Genomic DNA, 26,684 nt, shown 5'->3' with positions numbered 1-26,684 from the left:
TAAAACATTCTGAGAATTGCTTCTTCATTTCATAAACAAGGAAACTGAGACTCAGAAGAGTTACCTGGCTTGGTTAAGGGGCCACAGTCAGTGAGTGGCAGAGCCTTGATGGGGACTAACATCTCTTATGACTGAACCAGGCCTGAAGGACATGTCTGCTTCCAGTGGAACCTTCTCAGTATGGCACTAGGCCTGATGACACTGCTACCTGCCAGGCTGCTGTCAGCATGGGGCCCTCCATGTCCCCAAGTACAGAGGCTTTAGGGTGAGGGCTCAGAACTGAGCCAGGAGATAGGCTTCTCTGTTTTTGAGTGAGTCATATATGTGGTCAACATTTCTCAAGACCTGCCTTCAAACCAACCCATTAGCAACGGTAATTTATTAAATCCATTACTTCATTAAATGAACATTTATTGAAGGACGCATATGCTCTAGGTCCTGTGTGAGGTGCTGGGGAGACAGGTGAGACCTCCTTGAGGAACATGCAGAGTCATGCAACAATTTGTTGTCAAATAATGAACAGAGGGCTCCAAAAGCTAAGAAAAGAGGGATTAATCTTTTCTGGGCCAGGTGGTTTGGTGGGCCAGAACATTTTTCACCAAAAAAGTGGCTATTTGAGCTGGATCTTGGAAAATGAAAAGGTGATTTTCAGGTGAGGAACCGGGGGATGAAGGAACCTGGCAAGAGAGGATAGCAAGGTCAAAGGTGGGGAATTGCATGGGGGGTGTGCAGAGTGGAGCTTAGAAGTCATTGGAGACCACTTGTAGGGATGGAGGGTGATGGTATTGGGGGATAGGGTTGGAAAGATAGACAAGAGCTAGATTGTGAGGAGCCCTATGTGCCTCCAGCTGTGTGGGTGAAGGGAGTAGGTGAAAGCTTTTTAAACTGGAGAATGGCATTATTCAATCTAGGTTGTGTTAGATGGCTCTGAGGCACCTGTGAGACAGAGCAGCAAGGCCTGCCCTAGGGGGTCCTCACCAGGTGGTCTTGATCCCAAACTGTGGGTCACTGGGGCCCGAGCATGTGGAATTCACATACACAGTGGCAGAAAGCTTCCAAACTGGAAAGAAGCCCATAGCCTAACACCCTAAACACTATCGGATGATGAACCCCATTACTTTCCCTTGAGAAGCTTCATGCTAACAGGTGGGTGGGCACTGGGAAAGAGACCCTGTTCATATGTGCCTGCAAGTTCCTTCTGAGTAACCAGCTCCAGTTAAAGAGCATGGGTGTCTTGTCCTTTCTCTCCTGAGTGAGTTGGCCTTTCTCCGTGGGCAGGTGGATGGTCAGAAGCAGTGTCCCCCATATTTAAGCATGATTAAACCTTACCGTTTGGGTGGTGGCTGGGGGCAAGGGGAGGGGTTATTGTGTTTTAAAATGGAATAAACAGAAAAGCAATATTTAAAAAAATGAGGAGGTTGCTTAGTGAGGCTTGAAGAGACTACAGGTGTTTCCTCCTGCAAATGAGAACCAGTGACCCCTGGGAATAGCATTTCCCGTTGAGCAGGGCCCATGGCGGACTGAGTCCTGCTGACATCCTGGTGGTGCAGAACCTGAACCAGGACTACAGAAAACCTGGTTTTCCACAGGGCCTTTTGGGCCCATCATTTGTGTGGGGAGGGAAAAGACTTGACATACATGCTCACACAGTTCCCACTCAGACACACTTTCACACTCACCCTACATCACATCACACTCTGTGGCCACGTCTGAAAGACCACGGCTTTGTGTGCTGTGTTGTTGTTCAGATCCAGCTGACTGGCTCCTGGAGTGAAGTGGTCTGTAGCCGCTGGGCCTCTGAGGGTGTGCACGCTGGGTGATAGGCAGCCTGCTGAAGACCAAGTGCACGGGTGCCTGAGGTGGGAGGATGTGACGACGCTGTGCCCCTGCGCAGCGGGAACTTGGGCCTTTAAAAAGCTGAGGAAACTGCCTCTGAGCAAGCGGTGGCTACACTGGAGGCAAGCACACCCAGGTCTCACATTAAAGAAGCCAAACTGTCTGCTTCAAAGAAAAAAGGCAACATCCTGTCACAGGCCATGCTCTGGCAAAAATGTAAGTGGTTTGGCTGTGGCTGTCAGAGCCGTATCAGCACGGGTAGGGGCTGGGAGCTCTCCAGTGAGCCTGTTGTTGAAGAGGTGGTGGTGGTGAAGGGGGCCACAGCAGTCTGTGTTCCCCGGGGCAGGAGAGCAGGGAGGAGTGAGGTGGGTGAGACAGAGCCTGGTGGAGAAAGCAGCCTGTCAGAGGTGATGCTGATTTTCCAGGTTGGAGGGGAATGAACTACCGTTCCAAGGTGGGACAGCTCACTGTAACTTCACTGCTGTGCATGAATCACTGTGGTGAAGAAAGGGCAATTTATGATTCACAAACAATAGCCAAATGTGATATTGGTTTGGGGTGGGGAGGGGAAAGCCATGCAGTTCTTTACTTTATTTTATAAACAGCTACTTTTCAGCCCGTGGTTCCATTCCATGGGCCTATTTCTCTCTGAGTAACTGAGCTTTCTTTTTTCTTTCTTTCTTTCTTCTTTTTCTTCTTCTTTTTTTTATTCTCACCTGAGGACATGGTCATTGATTTTAGACAGAGGGAGGAGAAGAGAGGGAGAGGGGGAAAGAAACATGAACGTGAGAGAGAAATAGTGATCGGTTGCCTCTTGTACACAACCCTGATCAGGGACCAAACCCGCAACTTAGGCATGTGCCCTGACTGGGAAAGGAGCTACAACCTTTCGGTTTATGGGATGATGCTCCAACCAATGGAGCCACACTGGCCAGGGCTGAGTTACTGAGCTTTCTGCCTGCCAAAGATGTGATTTGTTTCAGATGGGACGATTTGGAAAGTTGGCTTTGTCAAGCATGCCTTTACCCGCTTCTCTGTCTTGCCTCTTGTCAATCTTCTCACTCTGTGGTGAGAAGACGTGTGTATCAGTGCAAAAGGGCAGCAGGTTTATCTTGAATCTTAATGTTTATTCCTGGAGTTGGATGGAACAACTGAGAACTTTATTTTCCATTATGTGGGACTGAACAGAGACTCATGTTATTAATAACTGAAATCATACAGAGATTATCTATAACATTCCTTTCTTGAAATAACAAAGTCAACTCAATGGCTTCATGATTGTTGAAGCTTATTGGGGCTCAGTTCTGTACTTCCTCAAGAAAGAAATATTACCCAAAAATTGCTCTATTGGTTTTTTTTAAAGGTGCTTAGGTCTTTAAAATGTCCTTTAATGAGTTCAGGTATGCTTTACCTCAAGCAAACTTAATATAAGGTCCTTTGATATTAAGTTTCATTAATATTAAGGTCATTAAAATGTCCTTTAATGAGTTCAGGTATGCCCTACCTCAAGCAAACTTAATATGTTTCTTTTTCTGTAAATCTTTTACAGATTTACAGAAAAAGATAAACTAGGGAGTGTATTTATTTTACAAAAGATATTTTATTGGAGCCCTTAAAGTTCTGAAAATATACTTTCATTGATTAAAACATAACTTACAGTCACTTTATCACCAATTCATTGTTTCTTTATTTCTTGTGTAAACTCTCTGGAATTGAGCTGGTTAATGTGTAATGTGAGGGGTGATTTCAAAATTTCTCAGGCTGTGAAGTTGCATCATATCAGCAAGATGTGATTTTTTAAAAAATAAAAAAATGAATTCTAATTTGGATCTGAGAGTTATGGAATCCTTCCAAGATAATTAGGGACATTCTAGTGTGGGTGGTGCACAACTGCTACCTGAAGGAGCATCGAGCAGGTTCCTAGTTTTCGGGGACAATGGCACCCAGCCCCATGGGAGTGCCATGTGGCTGAAGGCAGGTGGGCATCAATGTCTTTGCTGGGACCTGCTATGTGTCCTTATGCCATTACACTTAGCACTGAATCAGTGGGTTTTATGTGAGCCCCTGGAGGGACTTCTGCTTTCTATCTACTTAGAGGGGTTTCTATCTACTCAGAGCAAGTCACTCTCCTTTTACTCCTAATTTTAATGTTTCTCACATGTAAAATGGGGTAAAATAATACCAGTTGTGCAGAGCTGTCCTCAGTAAGCTGAGATACCACCGAAATAATGTTGATTGCTCTGGTTGTGCTTCAGTGTCTGAGATAGGAGTTGCTTCCCTGTGTTCATATTCTCCCTCTTGGTTACACACTACATTTTCCTTCTTTAATTCTGCCTAAGAGACTAGAAATTTTATAAAAGGGGATGCTGGAGGAATGTTCCCTGCTCATACCCTGGAAGTCAAATCAGGGGCCACAAAACTCCATCCTTAGGAAGACTGCAGTGAAAGTTTGTCAGTGGAATAACTGTGTGAACATTCTCAGTGTTAGATGCACACAATTAAAATGCTCCTTAACTGTCCTTTGGCACCTTAAAGGAACTTAGGAAGGGCCCTGGGCACTGGACCCCTTCCTCTTACCCTGAATCCAAGCAAGGCCCTTGTCTAGGGTACCAAGGGCACCAAGGGCATCTGGGTGACTAAACCCTGTGTGAAAACCAGTAAAAACAGGGCAACATTTGTCAGCCCACTTAGAATCACCTGATGGAAGGGCAGGGTTTGAAATCAGACACCAAGAGTGCTGAAAGGGCACTTTCTTTTTTCAGAAAACACCCTCAAGTCATGAGCTGAAATGACTGTACTATGAGGTTCTGGAAAGGGTTAAGAAAACATTCACTTTGTAATTGTTGCCTCCTCCCCATGTGACCCATGACCTTCCTTTATGGAGTAAATGTGAACATGGGCTTTTGGTTCACATCAGCTCAGAAGTGCTGGCACACAGAAGTGGAAATCTTCAAGCCCCATCCATGGGCTCAAGATTTGCTTGGCTGATCAATTAGTCAAAGAAGTCACTCTACTTGCAATTCTTCCCCTGGCTTCTGCATTTGGTCCTACAGGTCTCTCATGGATGTGAAGCGTAACATCCACCCCAACAAGAACCCCTCATTAAGGCCATCTACAGACAGTGCAGCAGAGACAGTAGGAGTGATGGAGAGGGACGAGTCTGGGTTTGAAAGCTGGCTCTGCAACTGAATTATTTAACCTTATATTCTTAAAAACCTAGAAAATGGTGTGTGTGGGGGGGATCTATTCCCCGCCTTACAAGTTTTTTGTCAGAGCTAAATTAGATAATGTAGAATGTGTTGTCAATCTCCTGATAAGTAATAACAGTAATGAGAGAGGCCCCATCCTCCTGCACACCTCCCATGGTCCCACCTTGAGTGATCAGGGTTATGACAAATTCCCTCATGTATATCATCTTCCACACTTTGATTAGAATAGTTAAAAGTCACAGTCAGCATATTCTTGAATGATAGGCTCTTACAAACTGTTTTCCAAGGGTCTATCTAAGTCAGGGGTCAGCAAGCAGTGGTTGGGGTGCCAAATCAGTCTGGACACCTGGTCTTGTAAATACAATTTTACAGGAGCACAGATGCATCTCATTGGTTTCATATTGTCTGGGGCTGTTTTTGCTACAACAGGAGAGAAGTTGCCACAGATACCCTATGGCCTGCAAAGCCTAAAATACTTATTATAGGCTCTTTACAGAAATAGTTTGTGGAGCTGGGGTCTACATTGATGTGGGTAGTGGCTTTGGTATTCATTTTCTTAGGGAACTCAGTGTCCCCGGATTGCGCAATGCCAACACCAATGCAGGCAAAGCTTGTAGTCAACTGAGTAAATGATTTGCACCATGCCTAAATCAGATTTGGTTGACTTCCTCTTTAAAATCAATGAAATTGTATATAATGTACTCAATCCCACCCATTAGAAAATGAAGGAACAACTGTTTTTTCTTGTTGTTACTTGCATTAGGGAAAGGTCTATGTGATGACAAACGGGAGGCCTGACTGATTTTCTCTGAATTGGCTGGTTGTCTTTAATGTCATACTCTGAGCCTTGGCATTTCTTTGGCGTAGTGCCCAAGGAAGCACCTTAGGAACAGGGAATAGTTAACATCAAATTATGTATGTATGGATGTGCCTTTGTTTTCACATAGCTTGCACAGGGTAGAGGTTCCCCAGGCAGATAAATTAGAGTCTCAAAATTCTCATCAACACACACCTCTGGATTTACCCCAGAGTTCCATGAAATAGCCAACTAGTTCAAGGCAGATAAAAATGAAGTTAAAGATAAGGAAAACCTGTAATATGTATACAATTTTGGAAACTTGATCTCCTGCATAAATTCAGGCAAACTTACCAAAAGAAGTAATTTAGGTTTGTGAAGTGCTGCTTAATATTTCTATTCTGTTACCACCTTTGCTTACTTAAGAAGCCTAGTAAACACCTTTATTTCTTACCAAGTATATTTATTGATTCAGTGATTTTTGTTGATAAGGAAAAGTAGGATCCAAAAGACACACAGGGATTCCCAGGCACAGAAGGAGGTGAAATAAGTGACACAAATCTATTAAGCACACAGATTAATTGGTAAAGGAGCAGATGATTTTCAAAGTGGGTACTTTACTTCCTTCTCCCTATATTTACTAAAGAAAAATGCCATCTTTGTCTCCCTCTACACCCAGAAAGTTCCTGAGTCACGGATTTTGAAATCTCTCAAATCTCTTAAGTTCAAAGCTGCAAATCTGTTCTATTGTGAGGAACAAAAAGAACCAAGGTCATCTACAACTGTTAGCTAAATATCTGAACATTTAATTAACATCATCAGAAGTCCTGTGAAGTATTGCTTTTAAACTTTTTCAAAGTAAAGGTATTAGGTTTTATTTTTTCCCTCTGACTTATATATAAAATTTATGTTCCCATAAAATAAGGATGCCCATCAATTTTTTACTTTGAGCCAACCAAACCAAAGTTGGCCAATTTATGATGATCATTAACATAATTTTCACCTTTATGAAATATTTAGTAACACTCCAGTTTTCTCGTTCTTGTTCAATTAACTGCTTGAGAAGAGAGGGCCTGTCTGGGATGGGGAGGCCTTCTTTGAAACCCTGTGGGCCTGTTGTATGAGGCCATGAACAAAGAGAGCCCATGGATTGTACCTTCCAGTCCTGTGGTCCTTAGGCAAGTCACCTAATGGCTCAGGGTCTCAAGTGCCCAGCAGTAAAATGGGACTTGCCTTTTCCGGGCTCAGGGCAAGGAGACTGAACTTCACTGAACTCCTTTTCCAACTCAACTTACTGAGCTTTCATGAGTGATCATACAACATAAATACACATTTTCAAACACGAGTCCTTAGCCTGACAGGAGCAATTCTTGCATCTGCTTAGAGCACTGCTTTTCAAGCTTGGCTACATGTTGGAATGCTCTGGGACATTTAAGAAATGCTGATGCCTAGTTCCCAACCCAGAGGGTCTCTTTAAATTCCTTTGGGCATTAAGTTTGCAAATGCTTCCCAGGTGATTCTACAGTGTAGTCAATGTGAGAACTACTGACCTGGAGGTTGAAAGAGACGGCTTCTAACACACTTTTGAACATTGAGCTACTGTGAGCAGGAAATGTTCAATTCTCTTCATAGGGATGAATATCAGCAATGGGGCATTGAGTACTTATTTGATGCTGTGCAGTGTAGCAAATATTCTTTTGGATCAGTCTGGATTATATTTGGTTGCTAGTGAAGAGACCAGAAACAACATGGATTTAAATAAGATAGTGATATACATTCTCTCACAAAAAGAAGCTTGTAGTAGGCTGTGCGGGACTGTAAGGAGTCTCTATAGTGCCCACAATGTCCCAGGCTACTTCTGTCCTTGGCATGTGGCTTTTGTCTTCAAGGTTGCCTCATAGTTGCCACTATAGCTCCAGCCATCACGTCTGTGTTTTGGACAACAAAGAAGAAGACAAGGGGAAGGCGAAAAGACCATGTCTCTCCATCATTGCCTCTCCCCCCAATATGATACTTCTGCTGGCATTTAATGGTCAGTTCTATCTGTAAGGGAGAATAGTGTAATTTTTTAGCTGGGTACATTGCCACCCTCTGCATTGCAGGGGTTGTTATTAAGGAAGGAGAAGGCTGATGTTGGGTATAGCAACTGTTGGTTTTTGCCACACTTTGAATGTATTATCTCATTTAAATGTAATAAAAACTATGAGGTATGTTCTGTTTTAAGATCCATTTCATACATGAGAAAACTGAAGCTTAAAAACTGGGCTAGTAATTCACTCATACAATAAAAATACTTTAATAATAAAAACATTTAACTACAGCCCTGGCTGGCATAGCTCAGTGGATTGAGCGCAGGCTGCAAACCAAAGCATCGCAAGTTCGATTCCCAGTTAGGGCACATGCCTGGGTTGCAGGCCACGGCCCCCAGCAACCACACATTGATGTCTCTCTCTCTCTTTCTCCCTCCCTTCCCTCTCTAAAAATAAGTAAATACAATCTTAAAAAAAACATTTAACTACAACTACCTGTAAAAAAATAAATGAATCCAATTTTGAGTCAAATAATGCAAACATAAGAATTATTTACTGGTTTATTCTCTTTACATAAAATTTTAAAAAATCAAAAAACCAATAGACAATGTCAGAAGCCATACTACTTGTAAACTTTGGAGAGGGGAAGAAATGTTTGAGAGGGAACGTAAGGGAAACTTCTGGGGTTTTCATGTTATGTTCCTTGAATTATTTAGTAAATTAATAATAATTTATTGAACTCATATATATTTTAATGTACTTTTTGTGTATATATTTATATTAATAAGATAAAAATGTAAAAGGATATTTGTGTGTGGAGGTTCGGGTGTGGAAAGCAAGGTATAGAGAGTAGGGTTTAATTTTAAATTAGAGAGTGACATCTCCATTATTTCTTTGCCCTTAGTGATTTAAAGTGAGCCCCTGGGATAGGCAGACCTGAGTTTGAATCCTAGACTTATGCCTCACTGGTTGTATGGTGCTGGCAAGTCCACTAGCCTTGCTCTGCTGCCATTTCTTTATACATACAATGAGAATGTGGTTCTTCATAGGGTTGTGGTAGGTGTTCACAGCAGTGCTTGGCGTTAAGCCAATACTCAATAAATGTTAATTACTATTGTTATTTTCTCATTTTCTCTTACTCTTACCTCTGAGGACAAAGGTTATGCAGCTAACTCTAGATTTTGACTTGTGTGGCCTCTGAGTTCTGCGTTTTTTGTGAAATAACAGGATACATATTTCCAGTCTTGTAATTTATGGTAAGGCTAGTGATCAGGGCTCATGCTGACAGTTCAGCTGGCCATTCTCTTACTGAACTTGGAACTTGGGCCACAGTTTCCCATCAGCTTCATAAGGAGTGATGGCAGAAGGCTTGTACTGACTGGCAAACTTGTATTTGTTTTTTTATTTTACAATATTTAACTGAGGTGTTTATAGTCTACCTGTAAGGAGTATGACACTTGAGTATGCAAAAAATAGCACAGATGATACCGAAAACTGAAACAGCAATGTGCTGGCTCTTTTCTTAGTAATGGTTTCATTAGTATCACTTTCTGGGAAGAGCAAGTAGCCAAAACATTATAAACCAGAGTCATTCTCAGACCAGGTGTTGGGACCGGAAAGGATTTGACCACAATGAAGAAAAGCTGAATTACTTTTTAATCCTCTGGAAAGAATCATAAATTTAATTGGAAGAGGCAAAGAGTCCAAAGTTATAGCTTTCTAGAACTGAGAAGTCCTGGGGAGAGGGAAAAGAAAGGCAAGAAGATTAAAAATAGGAGCAAGTTTGAATGCCGAATGAAAGCAGCACCAATTCAAGAAAGAAAGATGTACAAGGAAAATCAGCCATCTATTTATCATCCTATGCACACATGCACCCATCCAGTGACAGAATTATCTGCAACAGGAGAGAAGCAAAGATGGAATTAAGGAAGGTGTCATGGAGCATATGGCATTGAATATGAAACCTCAGGAGTAAATGATAATCAGACTCTGTGCATAGGTACTGGGAGTGAAGAGACATCTTAGGACATAAATATGAGTGTTTGGAAGAAAATACAAGGATACCTAGGTTGACATCTACAACATTTTTGTCATAAATTGCTTTATTCAAACAAAATCTACTGCAGAGCTCCAACACAAAAATAAAAATGGAGCAGTTTTGAGGGGATATCAGAGCTCAGGTTGTTCATTCACTCCTCTGCTTCCTTCTCTTTATTGACAGCTGTAGGCACCTTTGCTGTATCCTGGGTTCTTTAACAAACTATAGAAATGATCCCTGAAAGTATAGTCTTGCCAGGTTCTTTAGATTATACAGAATGACAGCCCTGACCTGGACCAATCCTCCATTCCTTCAGCAAGATCCCTAACAGCTGGTCAGAGGTCCTTTGTTACTTCCAGGGTAAGGATCTCATTCCTAGAGCAAAGCGAGTCACTGTGAAGCATGTTAAATTGGTCTCCACAGAGCTTTGAGGCTGTGATCATGCTTTCTGTCCTTATGGGTATCTTGTGAATTAGAAGGGGGACATATTTCTTAAAGACTGAGCCCAGGCTTCATATTCAAACAACTTCTCCAGGCTTCATATTCAAACAACTTCTTTCCCAGGCTTCATATTCAAACAACTTCTCCAGTGTCTTTCACAAGGGAATCCTCTTCCCCTACATGATGGAGCCATTGGTTAGTAAACCGAAGACCTAGCAAAATGTTCATTTTGACTGGTAGTTATATCTCACATCAGGAACAAACAATCAGGGTTACTTCCACTTACATTGGCTGTACCCCAGGCTAACATGAACCTTGGGACTTGGGTAAGTAGGTCAGACCCAAAACGCATAGTTGATGCTGAGTTTAAAGATTTTTTCCTTTGAGGAAGTGATCCATGTCTGAGGGTCTAGGGAAAAGTTTATTTCTTTTGTAAAAATCTCTTTGGTCTTGAAAATTCCAAACTAGGTGTTATTTTAATTAAGGAACAAGCAATTAAATTTCCTCTCCTCTAGCTGCCTAACCATAGGTTTTTCCTGTTCTATATCAGACTGGCAATACTAGATTCAGGACACAGGTCTTGATCTAATAAGGAAAGAAGTATCAGTCTCCTCTGTTCCACCTCCTCACTTAGATATTGCCTTGCTATAGAATTTGGGTGGGCACCTGGGTTTGGTTCACCCCCTGATATGGTCTTATGCTCTCAGTGTAGGCCCCTTGTTCCCTTTTTTCATCCCTGCTGCTGTTAATAAAACTGAGACAATGCTGGATATGTCAGCCAGAAGTCTGCCTTGCCCTGATAGGTGAGAAAAGTCCCCTTTCTGACCACTGAAGAGTCCTTTGAAGAAGTATCTATGACTATGGTTTTAATCTTGGCTACATCCCTATCTTTTTGTAGGTACATACAGGTTCTTTGAGGGGCCACACCTAATGTCAGGACAAGGGCATGCCACCTTACTTTGTTTGCCACTCAAAAATCTCCAACATGCTCCTTGTTGGGGTCATCCTTTAAAAAGGCAAATCTGCCATAAACCTAATCCTCTGGTGGCTTCTGAAGAAAGAAGCCCTACTGCTTAGCTTATGGTATCTTTACAAGAGACCAGTGACAGGATTTTGACTACTCCTGTCCAGGCTTGTTCTGTTTGCAAGTGAGGTCTTTGACTAGTCTCTCTGCAGCATCATTGGATTCCTTGTGTCCTAAACAGGGCTATCCTGCTACTTGGGGAAACCAGCCCCAGGTATCTGAGGGATGACCTCTAGAACAATGCAGGCAGGTTGAGACAGGGCTGGCTGGAAACAGAGGGCCCTGAGTGTATCGAGGAGAGAGACATTCAGTATCAGGATGTAGCAGGACAGAGAAAAGTTAGGGCCACTGTCACAGCTACTTCTCTGACGAATGAAAGGCCAAGGATTTTTGTCTGAGATCAAAGGAGAATCAGCTACTTGTTGAGCAGCTATTATGTACTGGGTGTTTAACTGTGTTAATGTTATACTGTCCTCATGATAATCCAATGAGATGGATATTACCTCATTTTACAAATAGGAAAACTGAGACACATACAGGTTAAGTGATTTGCCAAGAATCACACAGTGATAAGCTATGTAGTAGCTATTTCAAATGAGGTCTGCTTGAGTCCTAAATGATACCATATCACTTCTCAATACCAAGAATTTTAGGGTTGCTTTAAATGCTTCTTTCCCTCCCAATTGAAATACATCCACCCTTAGAGGGAGGTGGGCTCTGATTTTATTGAGGGTAATCTGAGTCAAAAGTCCCTGAAAATTTGAATTCCAGAATATTTTATTTGAGACTCAGTATAGAACCTCTGGAGCCAGCTGATTTTCATCTTAGAATCTGAGTTCCTAGGACTGGCCTTCTCCAGTGGGCTAATCAGCCAGGAGGGGATAGGGCCAGCTGGTGAATACATCTTTGGGTTTATTCAGGACCCCTGGGCTAGGGAAGGACTCTGGACATCTGGGGTTATTTTGTGTATCCTGATGTGGGCTGAGCCTGGCCCCAGAGCAGTCTCTCTGCATTGGGACAGAACGATCATGGCTCTTTTCTCTTTGCACAGCTCCTATAGACTGGGGCATGCAGCTTGCTGATCATGCAAACCCTATTGAAGCAAGTGTAGGTGGAAACCAGCCAGATGTACCAAACAAGCCAGAACATTTCAACTCTGAGGCAGATGCAGCTCTGTTACAGTTTGTGATTTTAGGCTTGTTTGTGCAATTATTTGATTAGGCCTTTATACCCCACCAGACTAGACAATAAGCTCCATGACAGAAAGGACATGGTTTAGTCTGCTCAGCAAGTACTTGTTCAATGAATGCTCTGCCAGGGGTCTCCTGGTCTTGCTCCTACCCTGGAGCATGATGCATCTGAGATGGGACCCCTTTCTGCTCTGGTGACCCAAGTTTCTGTAAAAGGCAGGCAGATGCAGCTGCTTTCTCAGGTGGACCTATCCACTGTCATTTCAGTCGAAAATACCAAAAATAAAACTTTGCGGGGAATTGTTTAGGTCTCTCAGTTCTCGTCACTCCTCATGTGAGCAGACTGCTGGTAAGCTTCTCATGGACTTTTCTCTTTTGGTTTCTCAACACCATTTCTTGGGGGAATTGGCCATAAATGCAGACTGAATCAGGGTGGTCAAAGCCCAGACTCCAATAGGAGGAAAGAGGGTTAGAATAGGACAGTGGACCATTCTACAGCTGACCTACATTGTTACCTAGAGAAATAAACGTGACTTGCCTGGGTGGGGAGAAAACAGGCAGTGAAGCAGAAATGGACTGTGCTTGGAATGCATTGGTCCTGGCTTTAGTTGATCACTGCTATTTACAAGCACAGTCCTTGGACAAGTCACTTAACATCTCTGAGCATCACTTTCCTCATCAGTGAAAAAGAGGGTAAGAGGAAGAGCTCCCTGGCTTATTTCAGAAGTTGTGGTGACGCCTCACATGAAATTATTTGTGTCAAAACCTATTTGAGGCACAGAGCATTGCAAAGGTGAGTGTGGTTATTTCTGAGTTCCTGGGAGTTAAGGTAATAAGTGAAGAAACACAGGGATCCTTGGCGTGCATTCATTCAACATACTTGAGTCTCCACACAGAAGAGATTTTATGCTGACACTGTCTCTGGGAGTAAAGAGCAGAATGCAACAGCCTTCTCTGTCTTTCTGGACTGCAGGAGGTTTAGAAGGAAGATGGGTGAGTGGTCTGAAAGGTGCTGAGAGCTCCCTGGAGGATGGATGCCTCAGCAGCAGTGCCTGTGAGGAATCTGAAGGCTCTGGGACTACAGGTCTTTTGACTGATGCTGCCCAAGGTCATGTATGGGGTGGGACATTCAGAACATTTGGGACAATCCGTGTAATTCTGAGACTGCAGAGCAGGGACATCATAGGCAGGAGCTTGGTGCATGAGAGTGGCCTGTGGGTTAAGCCTAAAAGAGTTTGAGAGGAGTACAATCACTGTGGATGTCCATTCCAGGCTGGCTGTGGCTTCTTTTTTTATAGGGATAACTTGGCTTCTAGATCCTTTTGGTCTGGGGCTCTCTGGTTCTAAAACTGAACAATCCTCTGCAGTCATCCTAAACGTACTTTAGGAACATCTCCTGGCTCCTGTTTCTCAGGGTTTCCCTACAGGTCCTTTATACTTGTTTAAAGTTCTGGGAAATTCTCAGGGCCAATGGCCCTCCTTAGTCTTTCCCAGTGACCTATGGTTGATGAGTGAGCTCTGTGAGGGCTGATGGGAATATGTCTCATAAAATGGGGATGCAGGGAGGGCGCATGCCCTTTCTTTCTCCAATCAGACCAGAGAAATGGAATCAGCCACCGTCTTTGATCTTTGAGATCTTTAGACAGAAATATCAAGACGTCAAGATTTAACTCCTCTTGGGCTGTCCCGGCAGTCTTACAAGCAAGATCAAACTGTAATTCAGTAGAGGTTCCGCTTTCTCATATCTTTGAAACACTTTCTTTAAAACCACCTTTCCCCCTCTGCCCTGGGCTTTATCCAGATTACTAGAGTATATAGTGTTGGTATTTCCTGGCTGCAGGGGCCTTTCTGTTCAAACATCGGTGAACAGAAGGCCTACATTGACATGCACATGCATTCTGTTTGTTGGCCCACATTAAAAAAAAATTTAACTACAATCTAGTGTAAATTGGTCGGGAAAACCTTTTTGTAGTGTGTCAAATCCAATTTTGGCCAAAGCCCAAGTTCTTTCTTCCTGTTTGGAAAAAAATCAGCCATTGTCCATGAATGGAAAGAACAAATTTGAAAACTTAGAAACTCAGACCTTGAAAACTATAGACCTCAGACTATAGGAAGAACACTCGCATTAGTGTTTAAATTAAAGATCTCAATAATCCTTTAGCCAACCTGAGCTAAACTTTCCCAGGAGGCCTCAGCGATCATAGGCCTAGAACACAAACAAACTTCTTTACGTTAAAGGGAAAAGTGTCAGCTACTTTTTTTTTTTTTTTTCAGTTAGAAGCTAGGGCAAGTTTGTTGGCCCTAGGCTTAAATTCCTATTGTTCAATTATTTGTTTTTGGTTTTGCTACAAGTAAAGAGAAAATTATTTGTATTTCTTCTTAATGGGTCTTTTTATAAAAATAATACTGAAGATTCAGCATCAAGAGAGAAAAATATTTACTGTGGTTACTTGGAATGATTAATAGTGAATCACGTGTCCTTCTGGGTAGGGAGGGTTTTGTCTTTCAAAATGGCCCTGTTCAGTGGCCTTGAGGTTTAACAGTCAGTTGTAAATGGAAACCGGTTTCAGAGCTAGACAGTCAAGAAGGGTGGGAGAGGTTCATCTTCCTGGTTTCCTGGTGAGGAAAATGTGGGCTTATTCTGAATCCCACCTAGCCCCTACAGCAGCTGGCCCAACTGGTGTCCAGATTATTGCCTGGCTACGGTGGCTCTTTGGAAATCTGTAGCAGGACATTGTTTGGGAGGAGAGTGTTCTTTCAAGAGCATCTTAATAGCTGTTCTAGTTAGGAATACCTGTCTGGAGAGGGCTCTCTTACAGCCTGCCAGAGCAGAACTTCCAGTGAGCAATGTCTGGGTGTCAGCTCTGCTAGGAAAGCAGCTTCCTCACTTTGGCATGAATGTGGTTTGCATGGGGTCACTAAATAAACAACTGCTGACAATTTTGCATATTTCCTCAGTGATACTTAGCATGCCTTCATCAAGGCACTGGAGGGCCATGTTTATTTAAATCAGTAGAATCCACACATTCCCTAAGCTTGGTGAAAAACAAGCACAGTGCCTACATATAGCCAGAGCACTGTCTGAGGTGACCAGTCGACTGGCTTGTAGCCGTCATGGTCTATGCTCTCCAGCAGAGCAGCAGCTGCAGGACTCTTATTTTTGTGATGTGGAGCATGTCCTGGTGTGTGGCAGGGGGAACCGAAATGTCTTCTGCTGACTTTTTATACCTTTAGGTTTTCTCGTTGCTCTTTTTGGAAAAGGGAAGCCCTTACTGGGGCTGAATTAATAGGTTTTTCTGTAAATGAGCTTTCCCCCACCCCAGACTCCACTGGTGTCTGATTTCCAGTGGTGGAAAGGCAATATGGCAGAAGTTCTCTGCCTGAAAAATGAGATTCTCAGTGAGGGCCAAGAAGCTTGTGTTTAGGTGAAAAGTTTTTTCTCAGTGATGGATGCTTGGATGCCCACAGGAGACTTACAGAGCCTTCAGAACACAGGATAAATGGTGAGAAAGCTTCAGGCCTTGAGGGGGGTTACTACCCAGAGCTGCAATTTGATAAAGGGGCTTTTAAATTCTCTGGTCAACTCTACTTTGGGAAATTGGATTTTTGTCTTCTGATATTATTTAAATCTCCTGTTTTATTTTTCTCTGGCTCTTCTTTTATTATTATTATTTTAAGAAATCATTTAATAATCTTAAATTTTTCCTTTTATATATTCTAATTTATTTCTTTTGAAGCTAGCTCAGTGCAAGGATCCAGAAGCTCCACGGCAAAGCAATCATGATTTCAGACAACCTTTTCTTTTCCAAAGTTGTCTTTGTGGGCTCATTTCTCATGCCAGTGGCAGTGGGGACTACAGAGTTTATTGTAGAATTAGAAATGTTTATTGTTGCTTTACAAAGGCTGGTGTGAAATGCACCAAGCTCAAGTTTTCATCTTGCAAACACATTTGGCCATTGGGCTCCTGTGGGAATTGTCTTGAACTTCAGATTCTGATATTTCCCAGTCATTTTGCAAAGCTACAGTCTGAAGCACCCTCCCTGTTGCTCACTCACTGGAGTAAGTTACAAGATTCTGTGACAGTTGGTGGTGGACTCATGGGTGGGCAGTCAGGACATCCTGGGGAGCTGTAGGAATTCTGTGACTGCAATAGGTACTGCTTTCCATATGGTGGTTGTGCCAGGGCACACCTGTTGACACTGTGGGTTTCAAGGAACTCCAGACATCAGAGGGTGATGGCCTCTGCTATAGCACCTCCCCAAACCCTGTTTGTTCATTGATTCCAAAACAACAGGAGGCAGGAAGCCTTTGCTTGACAAGGTCCTGGAAATGCCCAGCTGACCACTTAGCAGCCAAGTATTAGAAGTGTCTATTCCTGGGAGGGAGCGGGATCAGGCATGCTCTCAGTCCTTCCCCAGAAATGTACATGCAAATCGGGCAGGGGTAGGGGGTTAGCTACACACTTTTCTCTGATCTGGTCTGAGATGTGTGCATGTGAGATTGAGCCTTTCTTGTCCCCAACTGAATTAAGATTGTGACCACAGTGCTCGGACCCCCAGAATAACTCTGTGCCCCAAGTTTCCTGAGTGCAGAATGTCTCAGGCTATACTTTGTGCCTAAGAACAGCTGGAAACCCAACTGGAGACAAGTTTGGGTGAGTGATATGGGTTTGAACAAAGCTGAAGTGGCCATGGGCGACTGAGGATGAGGAAGCAGAGTGTGGGAGGGCAGGTGTCCCTGTTCTCTGCCATGTCAGGCCACACCTGGGGTCTGTGGTCAGCACTGGGCATCACCCATCGTAAGGGGAAGTGGTAAGTGGAGCTTGTGCAGGAGTGATGTATGTAGAAGGAAGGCCGAAGGGATTCAACATGTGTCATTAAGAAATAGCTGAAGGAAAGTGATATTCTTTCAGACTCTACAGGGGACCTGGTCTCCATCAACAGATGCTGGAAAGGGCTGCTAGTATTATTGCTAGTAACGAATATACAGGGTGGGGGGAAAGTGGGTTTACAGTTGTGAGTATGGAAAATAATACAATAATTAGTAAATAATAATACAAGAATAAACTCTGTGTTTTGTATACTTACAACTGTAAACCTACTTTTCCCCCACCCTGTATTAGCTCACATTGATTTGATGCTTACTCAGTGCAAGCTCTATCCTAAGTATTTACATGTAATTCTCAAATTACCCTACAAGGTACACACCACAATGATCATCTTTTTATAGATGAGGAAACTACTAATAGATCATGAATTATGAGTTTCATTGGTAGGTAATGCAAGGGAAAGTGGTGCTTTGTTACCATGAGGCAGGTATGGTAGAGAATGAGATATTGCAGCTTTCCAGGCAGGGTCGGAGTGGGTGGAGGGAGGGGAAGAAAAATAATGTGTATTGAACATCTACCATATGCTGGACTTGGCTTGGGAGCTTCCCATGTATTGTTTTAGTTAATTCTCACAACTATTGTGTGAGACAGGAATTATTATCTCCATTTCACAGATGAGAAAATTGAGGCCCAGGGATGTTAAATAAATCCTCTGAATACAGGTATTTTTGGCTCTCAAGTCCATTGTCACTGCTACTTTGAACAAAGGTGATGTGCACAGGTGGTCCTGGGGCACAGGCAGCAACAGGCTGGCTCTCTCTGCTGTATACTCCCGTTTAAGCCTGAATTCACAAGTTGCAAATGTTTTATTTTATGCTGGTCTCTCCCATGGGATTGCAAGGTACTTGTGGGTGGGCACCACACCTATTTTGTTCAGCAATGTATTCTTAATGCTGAAGGATATCTGAAAGAATGAATGAATGCTAGTAGAGGTCCCTCGTTATGACAGGGGATATTAAAAAGAGGAAATTAATCTCCTATTAGATGTTGAAGAAAGTTTCTTGTGTTAGATTAGGGATGAATTATTAGTGGTTCTCATCTTAGCACAGATTCCAAATCACCTGAAGGATTTTTATAAAATCCTGGGATTCCTAGGCCCACATTGGGCCCCTAGAATCAGACTTTCTAGGTGCAGGGCCTGGGTCTCTGTATCTTGTATTGCTACTTGGCCAGGTTAAGAAGCCCTCATGAATGCATCTGAGTTTGGGGTTCTCTGACTTCACACCAGGTGTTCCTGGAGCTCTTGGACGCCTCTTGCCGTGTCCTGCCACCTTCTCTGCCTGCTGAGTTTTGGGGCCAGGCTGTGAGTGTGCCTGGAGCACAGATGGAGGCCTGGTGCTGAGTCAGGCATAGGATCTTATCAGCTGGGTATTTACCAAGCAAAGTTCAGCCAGGGCAGTGCTGCAGATCCGGGTTTTATAGATACCCAGGCTTCCGGGCCCTTATCAGTAGATGATAATGAATTCCCACATGTGAGTACTAAAGGCCAGTGCTACATGCCACTCCAGGCTGTGGACTGTCTGGGTAGGCAGATTATCACTGCCCAGTGACGTCTGCTTTTGTCTTGCTCTGCCAGGATAGAAAGAACCCTATGGTCCAGCTCCATACTTTGGTTTCCTGGCTTTAATGACAAAAGGCAAGGGGAACAAGTCTGGATGCCTGAGGGTACATGGATCACCATTGGGTATTTGTCATGTGTCCTGGAAGCTATGGAGAATGTGGAAACCATTTACTCTAGCCCATGCAAAGGTCCAGGAGATGTGAAGGAAAGAGGAATGGCAGATAGAACATTTTAACTTCTCACCCAATCAATTAATCAACAAGTAACTTACTAAGCTTATTATGAACATACTACTTGAGAAGGTATAGAGAAATAAAGTACAATATCTGACCTTGAGGAATTTATAATCTAGTTATAAATTTAACAGTTATAATTATAAATTATAATTATAATTTACAATAATATAATTATAATTTATATAATTATATAAATAATATTATATAAATAATATTAATAGTCTGCTATTTAATTATAGCAGACTATTGGCTTTCTATAGTCTGCTATTATAGAAATTTATAATTCTATAAATTTCTTATAGGATTTATAATTATAAATAATAATTTATATAATTATTCATATATTCATAAATATAAATATTATTCATATAATTTTAAATTAATATTATATAAATATTAATAATAATACAATAAAACATTGATTTTATTTAGATATTATACTATTAATAATATTATAATATTAATATATTAATATTAATTTAAAATTATAGGAATAATATTTATATTTGTTTATATTTATATGAATGATTATAGTTATATTTATAACTATAGAATTTATAGAATTATAAATTCTATAGTTATAAATTCTATAAGAAATTTATACCAAAAAAGATAACATTATTAAATACCAGACTAAAAATTAATTGAATGCTTACTCTGTATCTGATTTTATACTAAGCATATACTAGGCTACCCAATAACTGTCAATGACTCCTTATAACATTCCTTTAATAAGACACTTCAGATTAGGAGGCACAGAGAAGTATAGTAACTTCGCCAGGATCTCACAGCTACTGTGTCTCAGGGGAAGGTTTAGAGGTCTGTGCAATCTGACTCAGAGTTCCTGCTCTGACTCTCGCCCTCTACTGCCCCCTATGGTGAATACTAACCAGGTCTGGCAACATTTGAGAGACAGGAGGATAAAACAGAGCTCTGTGGGCTGCGGGGGTGGTCCAGGAAGGTTGCACTAGTCTGAGTTTAGGAAGAATTAAGGGGTTACGAAAAGTGAGAGGAAATCCTGACCATGGGAAAACCCAACTAAAGATGAGGAGGTGAGACAGGCAAAGAACATGTAGAGAAGTCTAGATAGGCCTTCAGTTTGGAGTCAGGGTTCCTGTCATAGTGTGCAATGTGTTTGGAAAAATGGGTTGAGATCACCCTGTGGGGCACATTCAATTCTAGACTAAGGAGCTTGGCCTTAATGGCCTGGGTAGAGGGAAGCCATAGAGGGTTGGGGGTAGGAGAAATACTGGAAGAGATATTCTAGAAAGTTTCATGTGCTCCTCTGCACTGAGACACGACTTAGGTGAGCAGGCAGTCCCTTGAGGAAAGCAGGCACTCTGAGGTGGGGACTTGTCTGAGAGGGCAGATGAGCCCCAGTGACACTGCTTTCCACAGCCACAACTCCAGAACAAGCCCCGGCCCCACCCCGGCCGTACCAGGGCGTCCGTGTGAAGGAACCAGTGAAAGAACTGCTGAGGAGGAAACGCGGCCATGCCAGCAGCGGGGCGGCGGTCACACCTACAGCGGTGAGGGGTCCACTCTGGCCACAGAGAAAGTGTGTGTATGGGGAGGGTGTTGGGCAGGAATGCACTTCCCCACCCCATGGAACACTCACTGGGGCACAAAGGCCATGTGTTGCCATGGTAATGGCTGTTGCAGAATGGACTTAAGGTAAAACAAATTGGTGATTCCTTGAAGTGGGATGAGGGATGTAGGCTAGCGTGGCCCACTGAGCAAAGCCATTGCTTGTGTGAGTGAATGACTTGCGAATCCGGGTGTGAGTTAGAAACCCCTTGAAAGAGGACAATAGCAGTCCCCTAAGTGCACAGCCTTCTTAGCCTTCTTAAGTGGAAACAGGAATCCCTCAAAAGTGGAAGTGGTGGTGGTTAGAATGGGGGTGGGTGTTTTGTTCTAACAAGGCTGATTCCCCCCATCCTCTCTTGCTCTGGGGACCTCTGAGCACATTTCCCGTGGGGGGCTAGTTGGAGAAGGCTGAACACTGACCCTGGTCTTCTTCTCCCCTCCAGGTGGTGCTGCCCCATCAGCCTCTGGCCACATACACCGCAGTGGGTAAGAGCTCCCCACAACCCTGGGCTCCTCCGGGACTCTCTCCTGGCTGGTGCCTACAGCTCTGCAATCTCCTTCTTTCTACAGGTCCTTCCTGCCTTGACATGGAGGTCTCTGCCTCCACGGTGACGGAGGAGGGGGCCCTGTGTGCTGGCTGGCTCTCTCAGCCTGCCCCTGCCACCCTCCAGCCCCTGGCCCCGTGGACACCCTACACTGAGTATATGTCCCATGAAGCTGTCAGCTGCCCTTACTCGGCTGACATGTATGTGCAGCCAGTGTGCCCCAGCTACACAGTTGTGGGGCCCTCCTCCGTGCTGACCTACGCCTCCCAGCCACTGATCACTAATGTCACGGTATGTCATACAAGGCAGAGCTGCACCAACTCATGCCAGGATACCCTTTTAGAACATGGGCTGGCTTCCTGACTCCCAATCTTCCTTGCTCTTGATTGCCAGGATAATTAGGTTATCTAAGCTCACCTTGTCCTTCTGGAAGGCCTGCTGTTATTCCCATTGACCTAAAATACCTTCCACAAAGAAGGCTTATGGCCTCCCTTGCCATGCCTAATGCTCCTTGGGGTTGGGGCGTTCTGCTTCTCTGTCCTGAAGCATCCATGCTGCCCTGTGAGCAGTGAATCTGGGTTACAGGTCTAAGTTTTTAGTAAATGGCATACCATGTGAGATCTCAGGGGGTCTCCTGCCAGAGCTAGACTTTTCTTTCTATTCAAATAAATTAATGGGTGATCATTCACTTAACAATGGGATTTACCAGAGACTTCCAGGCTGAGCAACAGGTGATACACAATTTCAGAAAACTGTACTTTTGATGGAGTCTGACTCACATGCAGGGTTATTTTTGAGTTATGCCTCTAGTATCAGATTGCTCAGATTCAAATCTTTGCCTCTTCACTTACTGGCTGTGTGACCCTGGGCTAAGTGACTTAATTTCTCTGAGCCTTGTTGTCATTATCTATAAAATGGGACTACTAACAGGAGAGTTGATATCAGGATCCATGGAATGATGCATATAGAGGTCTCAGCATGGTTTATGGTACAGAGAAAGCACTCAATAAGTGCTAGTTGTTATAATTATCTCAAATCAACTAACAGTTTTAACCAAGGGCTGACTTCAAGTGCCAAATAGGAGAGGAATGGCCTGCTTCCCCAGGAATGAGGAAGGAACAGAAATAGTTTAATGTGAATGGTACCTATTTGATTAAAAAAATGGGAATTCCTCGAGTGTTCAGAGGACAAGAGGCCTATGGTTATAGCTGTGTCTGCTTTAGTCCAAGGAAAACTGGGAAGTGGACTTGGGGCCTCATGAGCAGTTGCAGAGCCTGGCTTTGATGGTGGAGCTTGCTTTGGTTCTCTAAGACCCCTTCCTTTACCTCAAGGACTCAGTGTTATCCTGATGTTCCCCCGCCCTTTGAGCATCATCTAGACATGGCCTGTTGGAACACTCCCACCCCATGCCTATCTGGCCACCCAGCATACAGGGGCCTGTATGATGCTGGACAGAAAAGAGTTAATTCAAAACCTTTTCAGGCAGCTAACTCATTTCCATAACAGGGGGCCTGGCCTGGGGGTGGGGGTGGTGGACTTAATGGCTCCCAACCATTTCATGACCAAGGATTCCTTTCATTATTTATCTTTTCATCATTCCCACCTCCTGCTTTGAAAGTTTTGTGTATCAAACAAACTATATTTACCAAGTAATAATTTATTTGTTTTGCCATTTTGTAAATTGACTCATCAAAGCTGGTAAGAGCTACTCTGTGGGCACTCCTGATCAGCAGGAGGTAAGACGAATCAGGGCCCTGGGTTGGTGTAATTCTATCCCTGAGCAAAGAAACCTGCAGTTGCAATTGACCTACACAGGTGTAAAACTAAAAAATTATGGGTTTCCATTTGGATTTTTGAAATATTGGAAATAATAAGGCATTGTTAGGAAGCTGAAAGGCCTCTGAGACACTTTCCAGCTCCCTCATTCCGTAGGAAAAAACCCTTTAGCTTTGCTACTTAATCTGTGGTCTCTGGACCAGCCACATTGGCATCATCTGAGATCTGATTACACATGTAGAATCCAGGCCCCGCCCCTGACCTCCTGTACTGGAATCTTTGTTGTAACAAGGTCCCCAGGTCATTGAAATAAACTCTTCCTAAATAACTAATAGTTTAGTCTCAGGACATGGTGGCAACTGGAGAGAAATATGACAGGGAAGGTAGAGGTGGTAGGGGCACACTTGGGCCCCTGATGCATCATTCCATGCAGAGAATTTCCTCTTCTATCTGCTTCCTCAACAGTGGGAGGTAGTAAGTGTGTGGGCCCCATCTTTCTTGAAGGCTTGACCTGGGGTTTGCAGGGTGGTCGCTATGCAGCTGAGAGGCATTGTTTTAGAGTACCTGGGAGCATGGCCCTGACCTTTGTAGGTCCCTGCAGTGGCCATAGGGGCCCAGCTCAGAGACAGAGGATGCTGAGGCCATGGAAGGTAAGTGGAGCTATGTTGGCCCAAGGGGCCCTCAGAGTGCTGAAGCTGCTGTGTGTAGCCAAGATCGTCTTTATCTCTGGGCAGGACTGTGGCCGCCTTTGTGACACAGCTGCTGTGCTATGTGATAGTCTTATTGTTAATATTTTCATTGATTTTAAGATGTACATCCCCATTCTTAGCATTTTAATATCTCTGAAATTGGGATGAATTTTATATTCAGTGAAATTAGCTTCAGATGTGGAAGTGGCATGAGCAAAGATGTAGAGCTGGTGAGTCACAGAGTCAGGGACACCGAAGTGTACCTGGCTTCTCCTTTCAGGGAGACCTTGAGTAGGTGGAGATGGACCCCCCCTGGAGTGAGACAACAAGAAAGAGCCTAGTTAGGGGAAATAGAGATCCTCTAGAGGACAAGGGTGGGCAATGAATACTTCAGGGCTGCTAACCCTTAGTCTTGTGTCTGCCCCATCACAGACGAGAAGCGCCACCACACCCACAGTGGGGCCCCAGCTGGAGGGCCCAGAGCACCAGGCACCTCTCACCTACTTCCCATGGCCTCAGCCCCTGTCCACGCTGCCCACGTCCACTCTGCAGTACCAGCCTCCGGCCCCAGCTCTGTCTGGGCCCCAGTTTGTCCAGCTCCCCATCTCGATCCCTGAGCCAGTCCTTCAGGACATGGAAGACCCCAGGAGAGCCATCAGTTCCCTGACCATCGACAAGCTGCTTTTGGAGGAAGAGGATGGTGACGGGTACGCGCTTAACCACACACTCTCCGTGGAAGGCTTTTAGGGCTGGTCCCACCTTAGAATCCTGGTTCCTGAAACTGGGATTGAACCTCAGATCTATGTCTGTATGGAGAAAAACCACATTTTTTACGTGAAACTAGAATTGTAGACTGACATCCTTCCTTCCTTCTTTGCACCCTTCTCCCTTCTTTCCCCTCCTTCCCTCCTTTGTTTCTTCCCTTCCTTCCTTTCTCTCTGCCTCTCCCTTTCTCATCCCCCCGACCATTTATGTTCCTTTTGGGAAAGGAGCTATAGAGATTTTAGAGATAATATTGGATGGCAAGTGTTGCATATCTATGGTTCAGGTGCTTTCATTTCTGCTATGTTTCATTCCTGGGGAAGGCCCCTTCTCTGGAGCTCCCCCTGCTTCACTGGAGCAGCAGCCCTGCTGAGCTGTCTTCATCTGAGCCAGTGATGCCCTGCCCTCTGTCGTTTTGAGATGTATGGTGGTGTCCTGTGGGAAAACTGGCCCTTCCAGCACCTTCAAGGGCCGACTCAATGCCACAGTTCTTGAGCTGTCAGTTCTCAAGTGTTGCTCCTTTGTTTGCCATTCTCACTGTTGTCCCAATTTATAGCCTAGGCGGCAGAGTCTCAAGGCCTGGGGCTCAGGGGAGTGGGAAAGAAAAAGGAACACCAGAGTGGGTTGGGGCATGGTCAAAGGGACAGGGGAGGGATGGTACATGGTGTGTGTATATGGGGTGTGTTTATATGGTAGAAGGGGGACTATACAGGGAGGGGAAGGTTGGATTTTATAGGATAGTAGGAAAGTGGAGTAATGATTTAGCTCCATATTAGTTGATTATTAAGGAGAATAAACCTAAGAAAAATTGCCCTAGTAGGTGGTGGTTTTGCTACTCTGTTTGACAATACTTGTAAAGAAAGCTCAGCTCTAAAAAGAGGATGAGGGATGTGTTTGCTGTTTCTTCCCATGTCCAGAAGACCCTCTGTGGTGCCGTGTGGAGGCCAAGACCCACTGAAGCTCCCTGTGCCTGGCTCCTTGGTCAATGGTGTCACATGTGTTTCTGTCATGTTTTAAAATCCTTCATAAGCCACCATTAGGTGGAGCCAAGTCTTCTTCCCCGAGCACCATACTTCCTAGGAGCCTTAGGAGCCTCAGCTAGAAGTACAATTTGATTTCTTTTCCTTCCTTGCTTCCTGCCTTCCTTTCTTCCTCCCCTCTCCCTCCCTCCCTCCATCCCTCCCTTTGTCCCTCCCTTCTTTTCTTTTTCTTTCTTTTTTTTTTCTGGAGGAATATAAAATTTGTAGGGGTCTGGGAATAGTTGTCACTGGGTGTGCTTAGCTCCTGAGAGTGGCTATGTGCTTTGGGAATTGGCCTATGGGTCTGCTAATGATGTCATTATTAAGCAGACACACTAGTTGGTGAAATATGTGTAGAAGTAATGGCCTTTTCTGGGAAATGATGGTTCCTTTGACACTTTTTTTTTTTGCTTTTTAAAATAAAAACTGTAGAGAAAGTTGCCTTAAAAATTTTTTTCTGGTTTGGATTTATTTTGACCCAAATTTTTCAGTATCAGATTAAAATCCCAATATAAATATCTTGAATTATTTTTATTCAGACTTAATTTTTAAATGTAAAAACTTAAAACAGCATTTTAGATAAATTATTTCCATCTTTGTTGCTAGTGATGGTGAGTAGGCCCTGGTGATGACTGAAAGCCCTGGATTCATTCTGGCAGGGTTGGTCAGTTGGTTGGAGCATTGTCCCATATACCAATAGGATTTGGGTTTGATTCCCCATCAGGGCACATATATAGGTTGTACATTTGACCACTGTTTGAATGTGTACAGGAGGCAACTGACCAAACGATGTTTCTCTGTCACATCAGTGTTTCTCTCTGTTTCTTTCTTCTTCTCTCTCTAAAATCGATAAACATATCCTCTGGTGAAGATTTAAAAAAACAAAACAAAATCCTTGTTTCTTATAAAAAACACTATGTAAATTTCTCACCTTACTGTTTGAAGATTTGATAGGACTCAAAAGCAATCTCCATAACAACATGTAAATTGGCAAGAACTGGCAAAGCAATAAAGGATTCTACATATTTACTAATATTTAAATGGTGTCTTTTTTCTT

At 43.5% G+C, this 26,684-nt stretch overlaps 1 protein-coding gene across 1 annotated transcript; it reads left to right on the top strand.

Annotated features, from left to right (window-relative positions):
• Positions 1-1,840: 1,840 nt before the first annotated feature.
• Positions 1,841-26,662, top strand: POU2AF1 (POU class 2 homeobox associating factor 1). Its single transcript, XM_045836413.1, has 5 exons — positions 1,841-2,052; positions 20,648-20,778; positions 21,280-21,322; positions 21,407-21,672; positions 24,279-26,662. The coding sequence occupies exons 1-5, from the start codon at positions 2,037-2,039 to the stop codon at positions 24,591-24,593; spliced, it is 771 nt and encodes a 256-aa protein (XP_045692369.1). The 5' UTR covers positions 1,841-2,036; the 3' UTR covers positions 24,594-26,662.
• The last annotated feature ends 22 nt before the right edge of the window (positions 26,663-26,684 follow it).

This window comes from Phyllostomus hastatus, unplaced genomic scaffold (genome assembly GCF_019186645.2).
Source record: "Phyllostomus hastatus isolate PE091 unplaced genomic scaffold, TTU_PhHast_1.1 phas_contig_113, whole genome shotgun sequence".
Classification (NCBI taxonomy): domain Eukaryota; kingdom Metazoa; phylum Chordata; class Mammalia; order Chiroptera; family Phyllostomidae; genus Phyllostomus; species Phyllostomus hastatus.
Note: the sequence above shows the minus strand (reverse complement) of the source record. Positions and strands in the feature narration are given on the sequence as shown.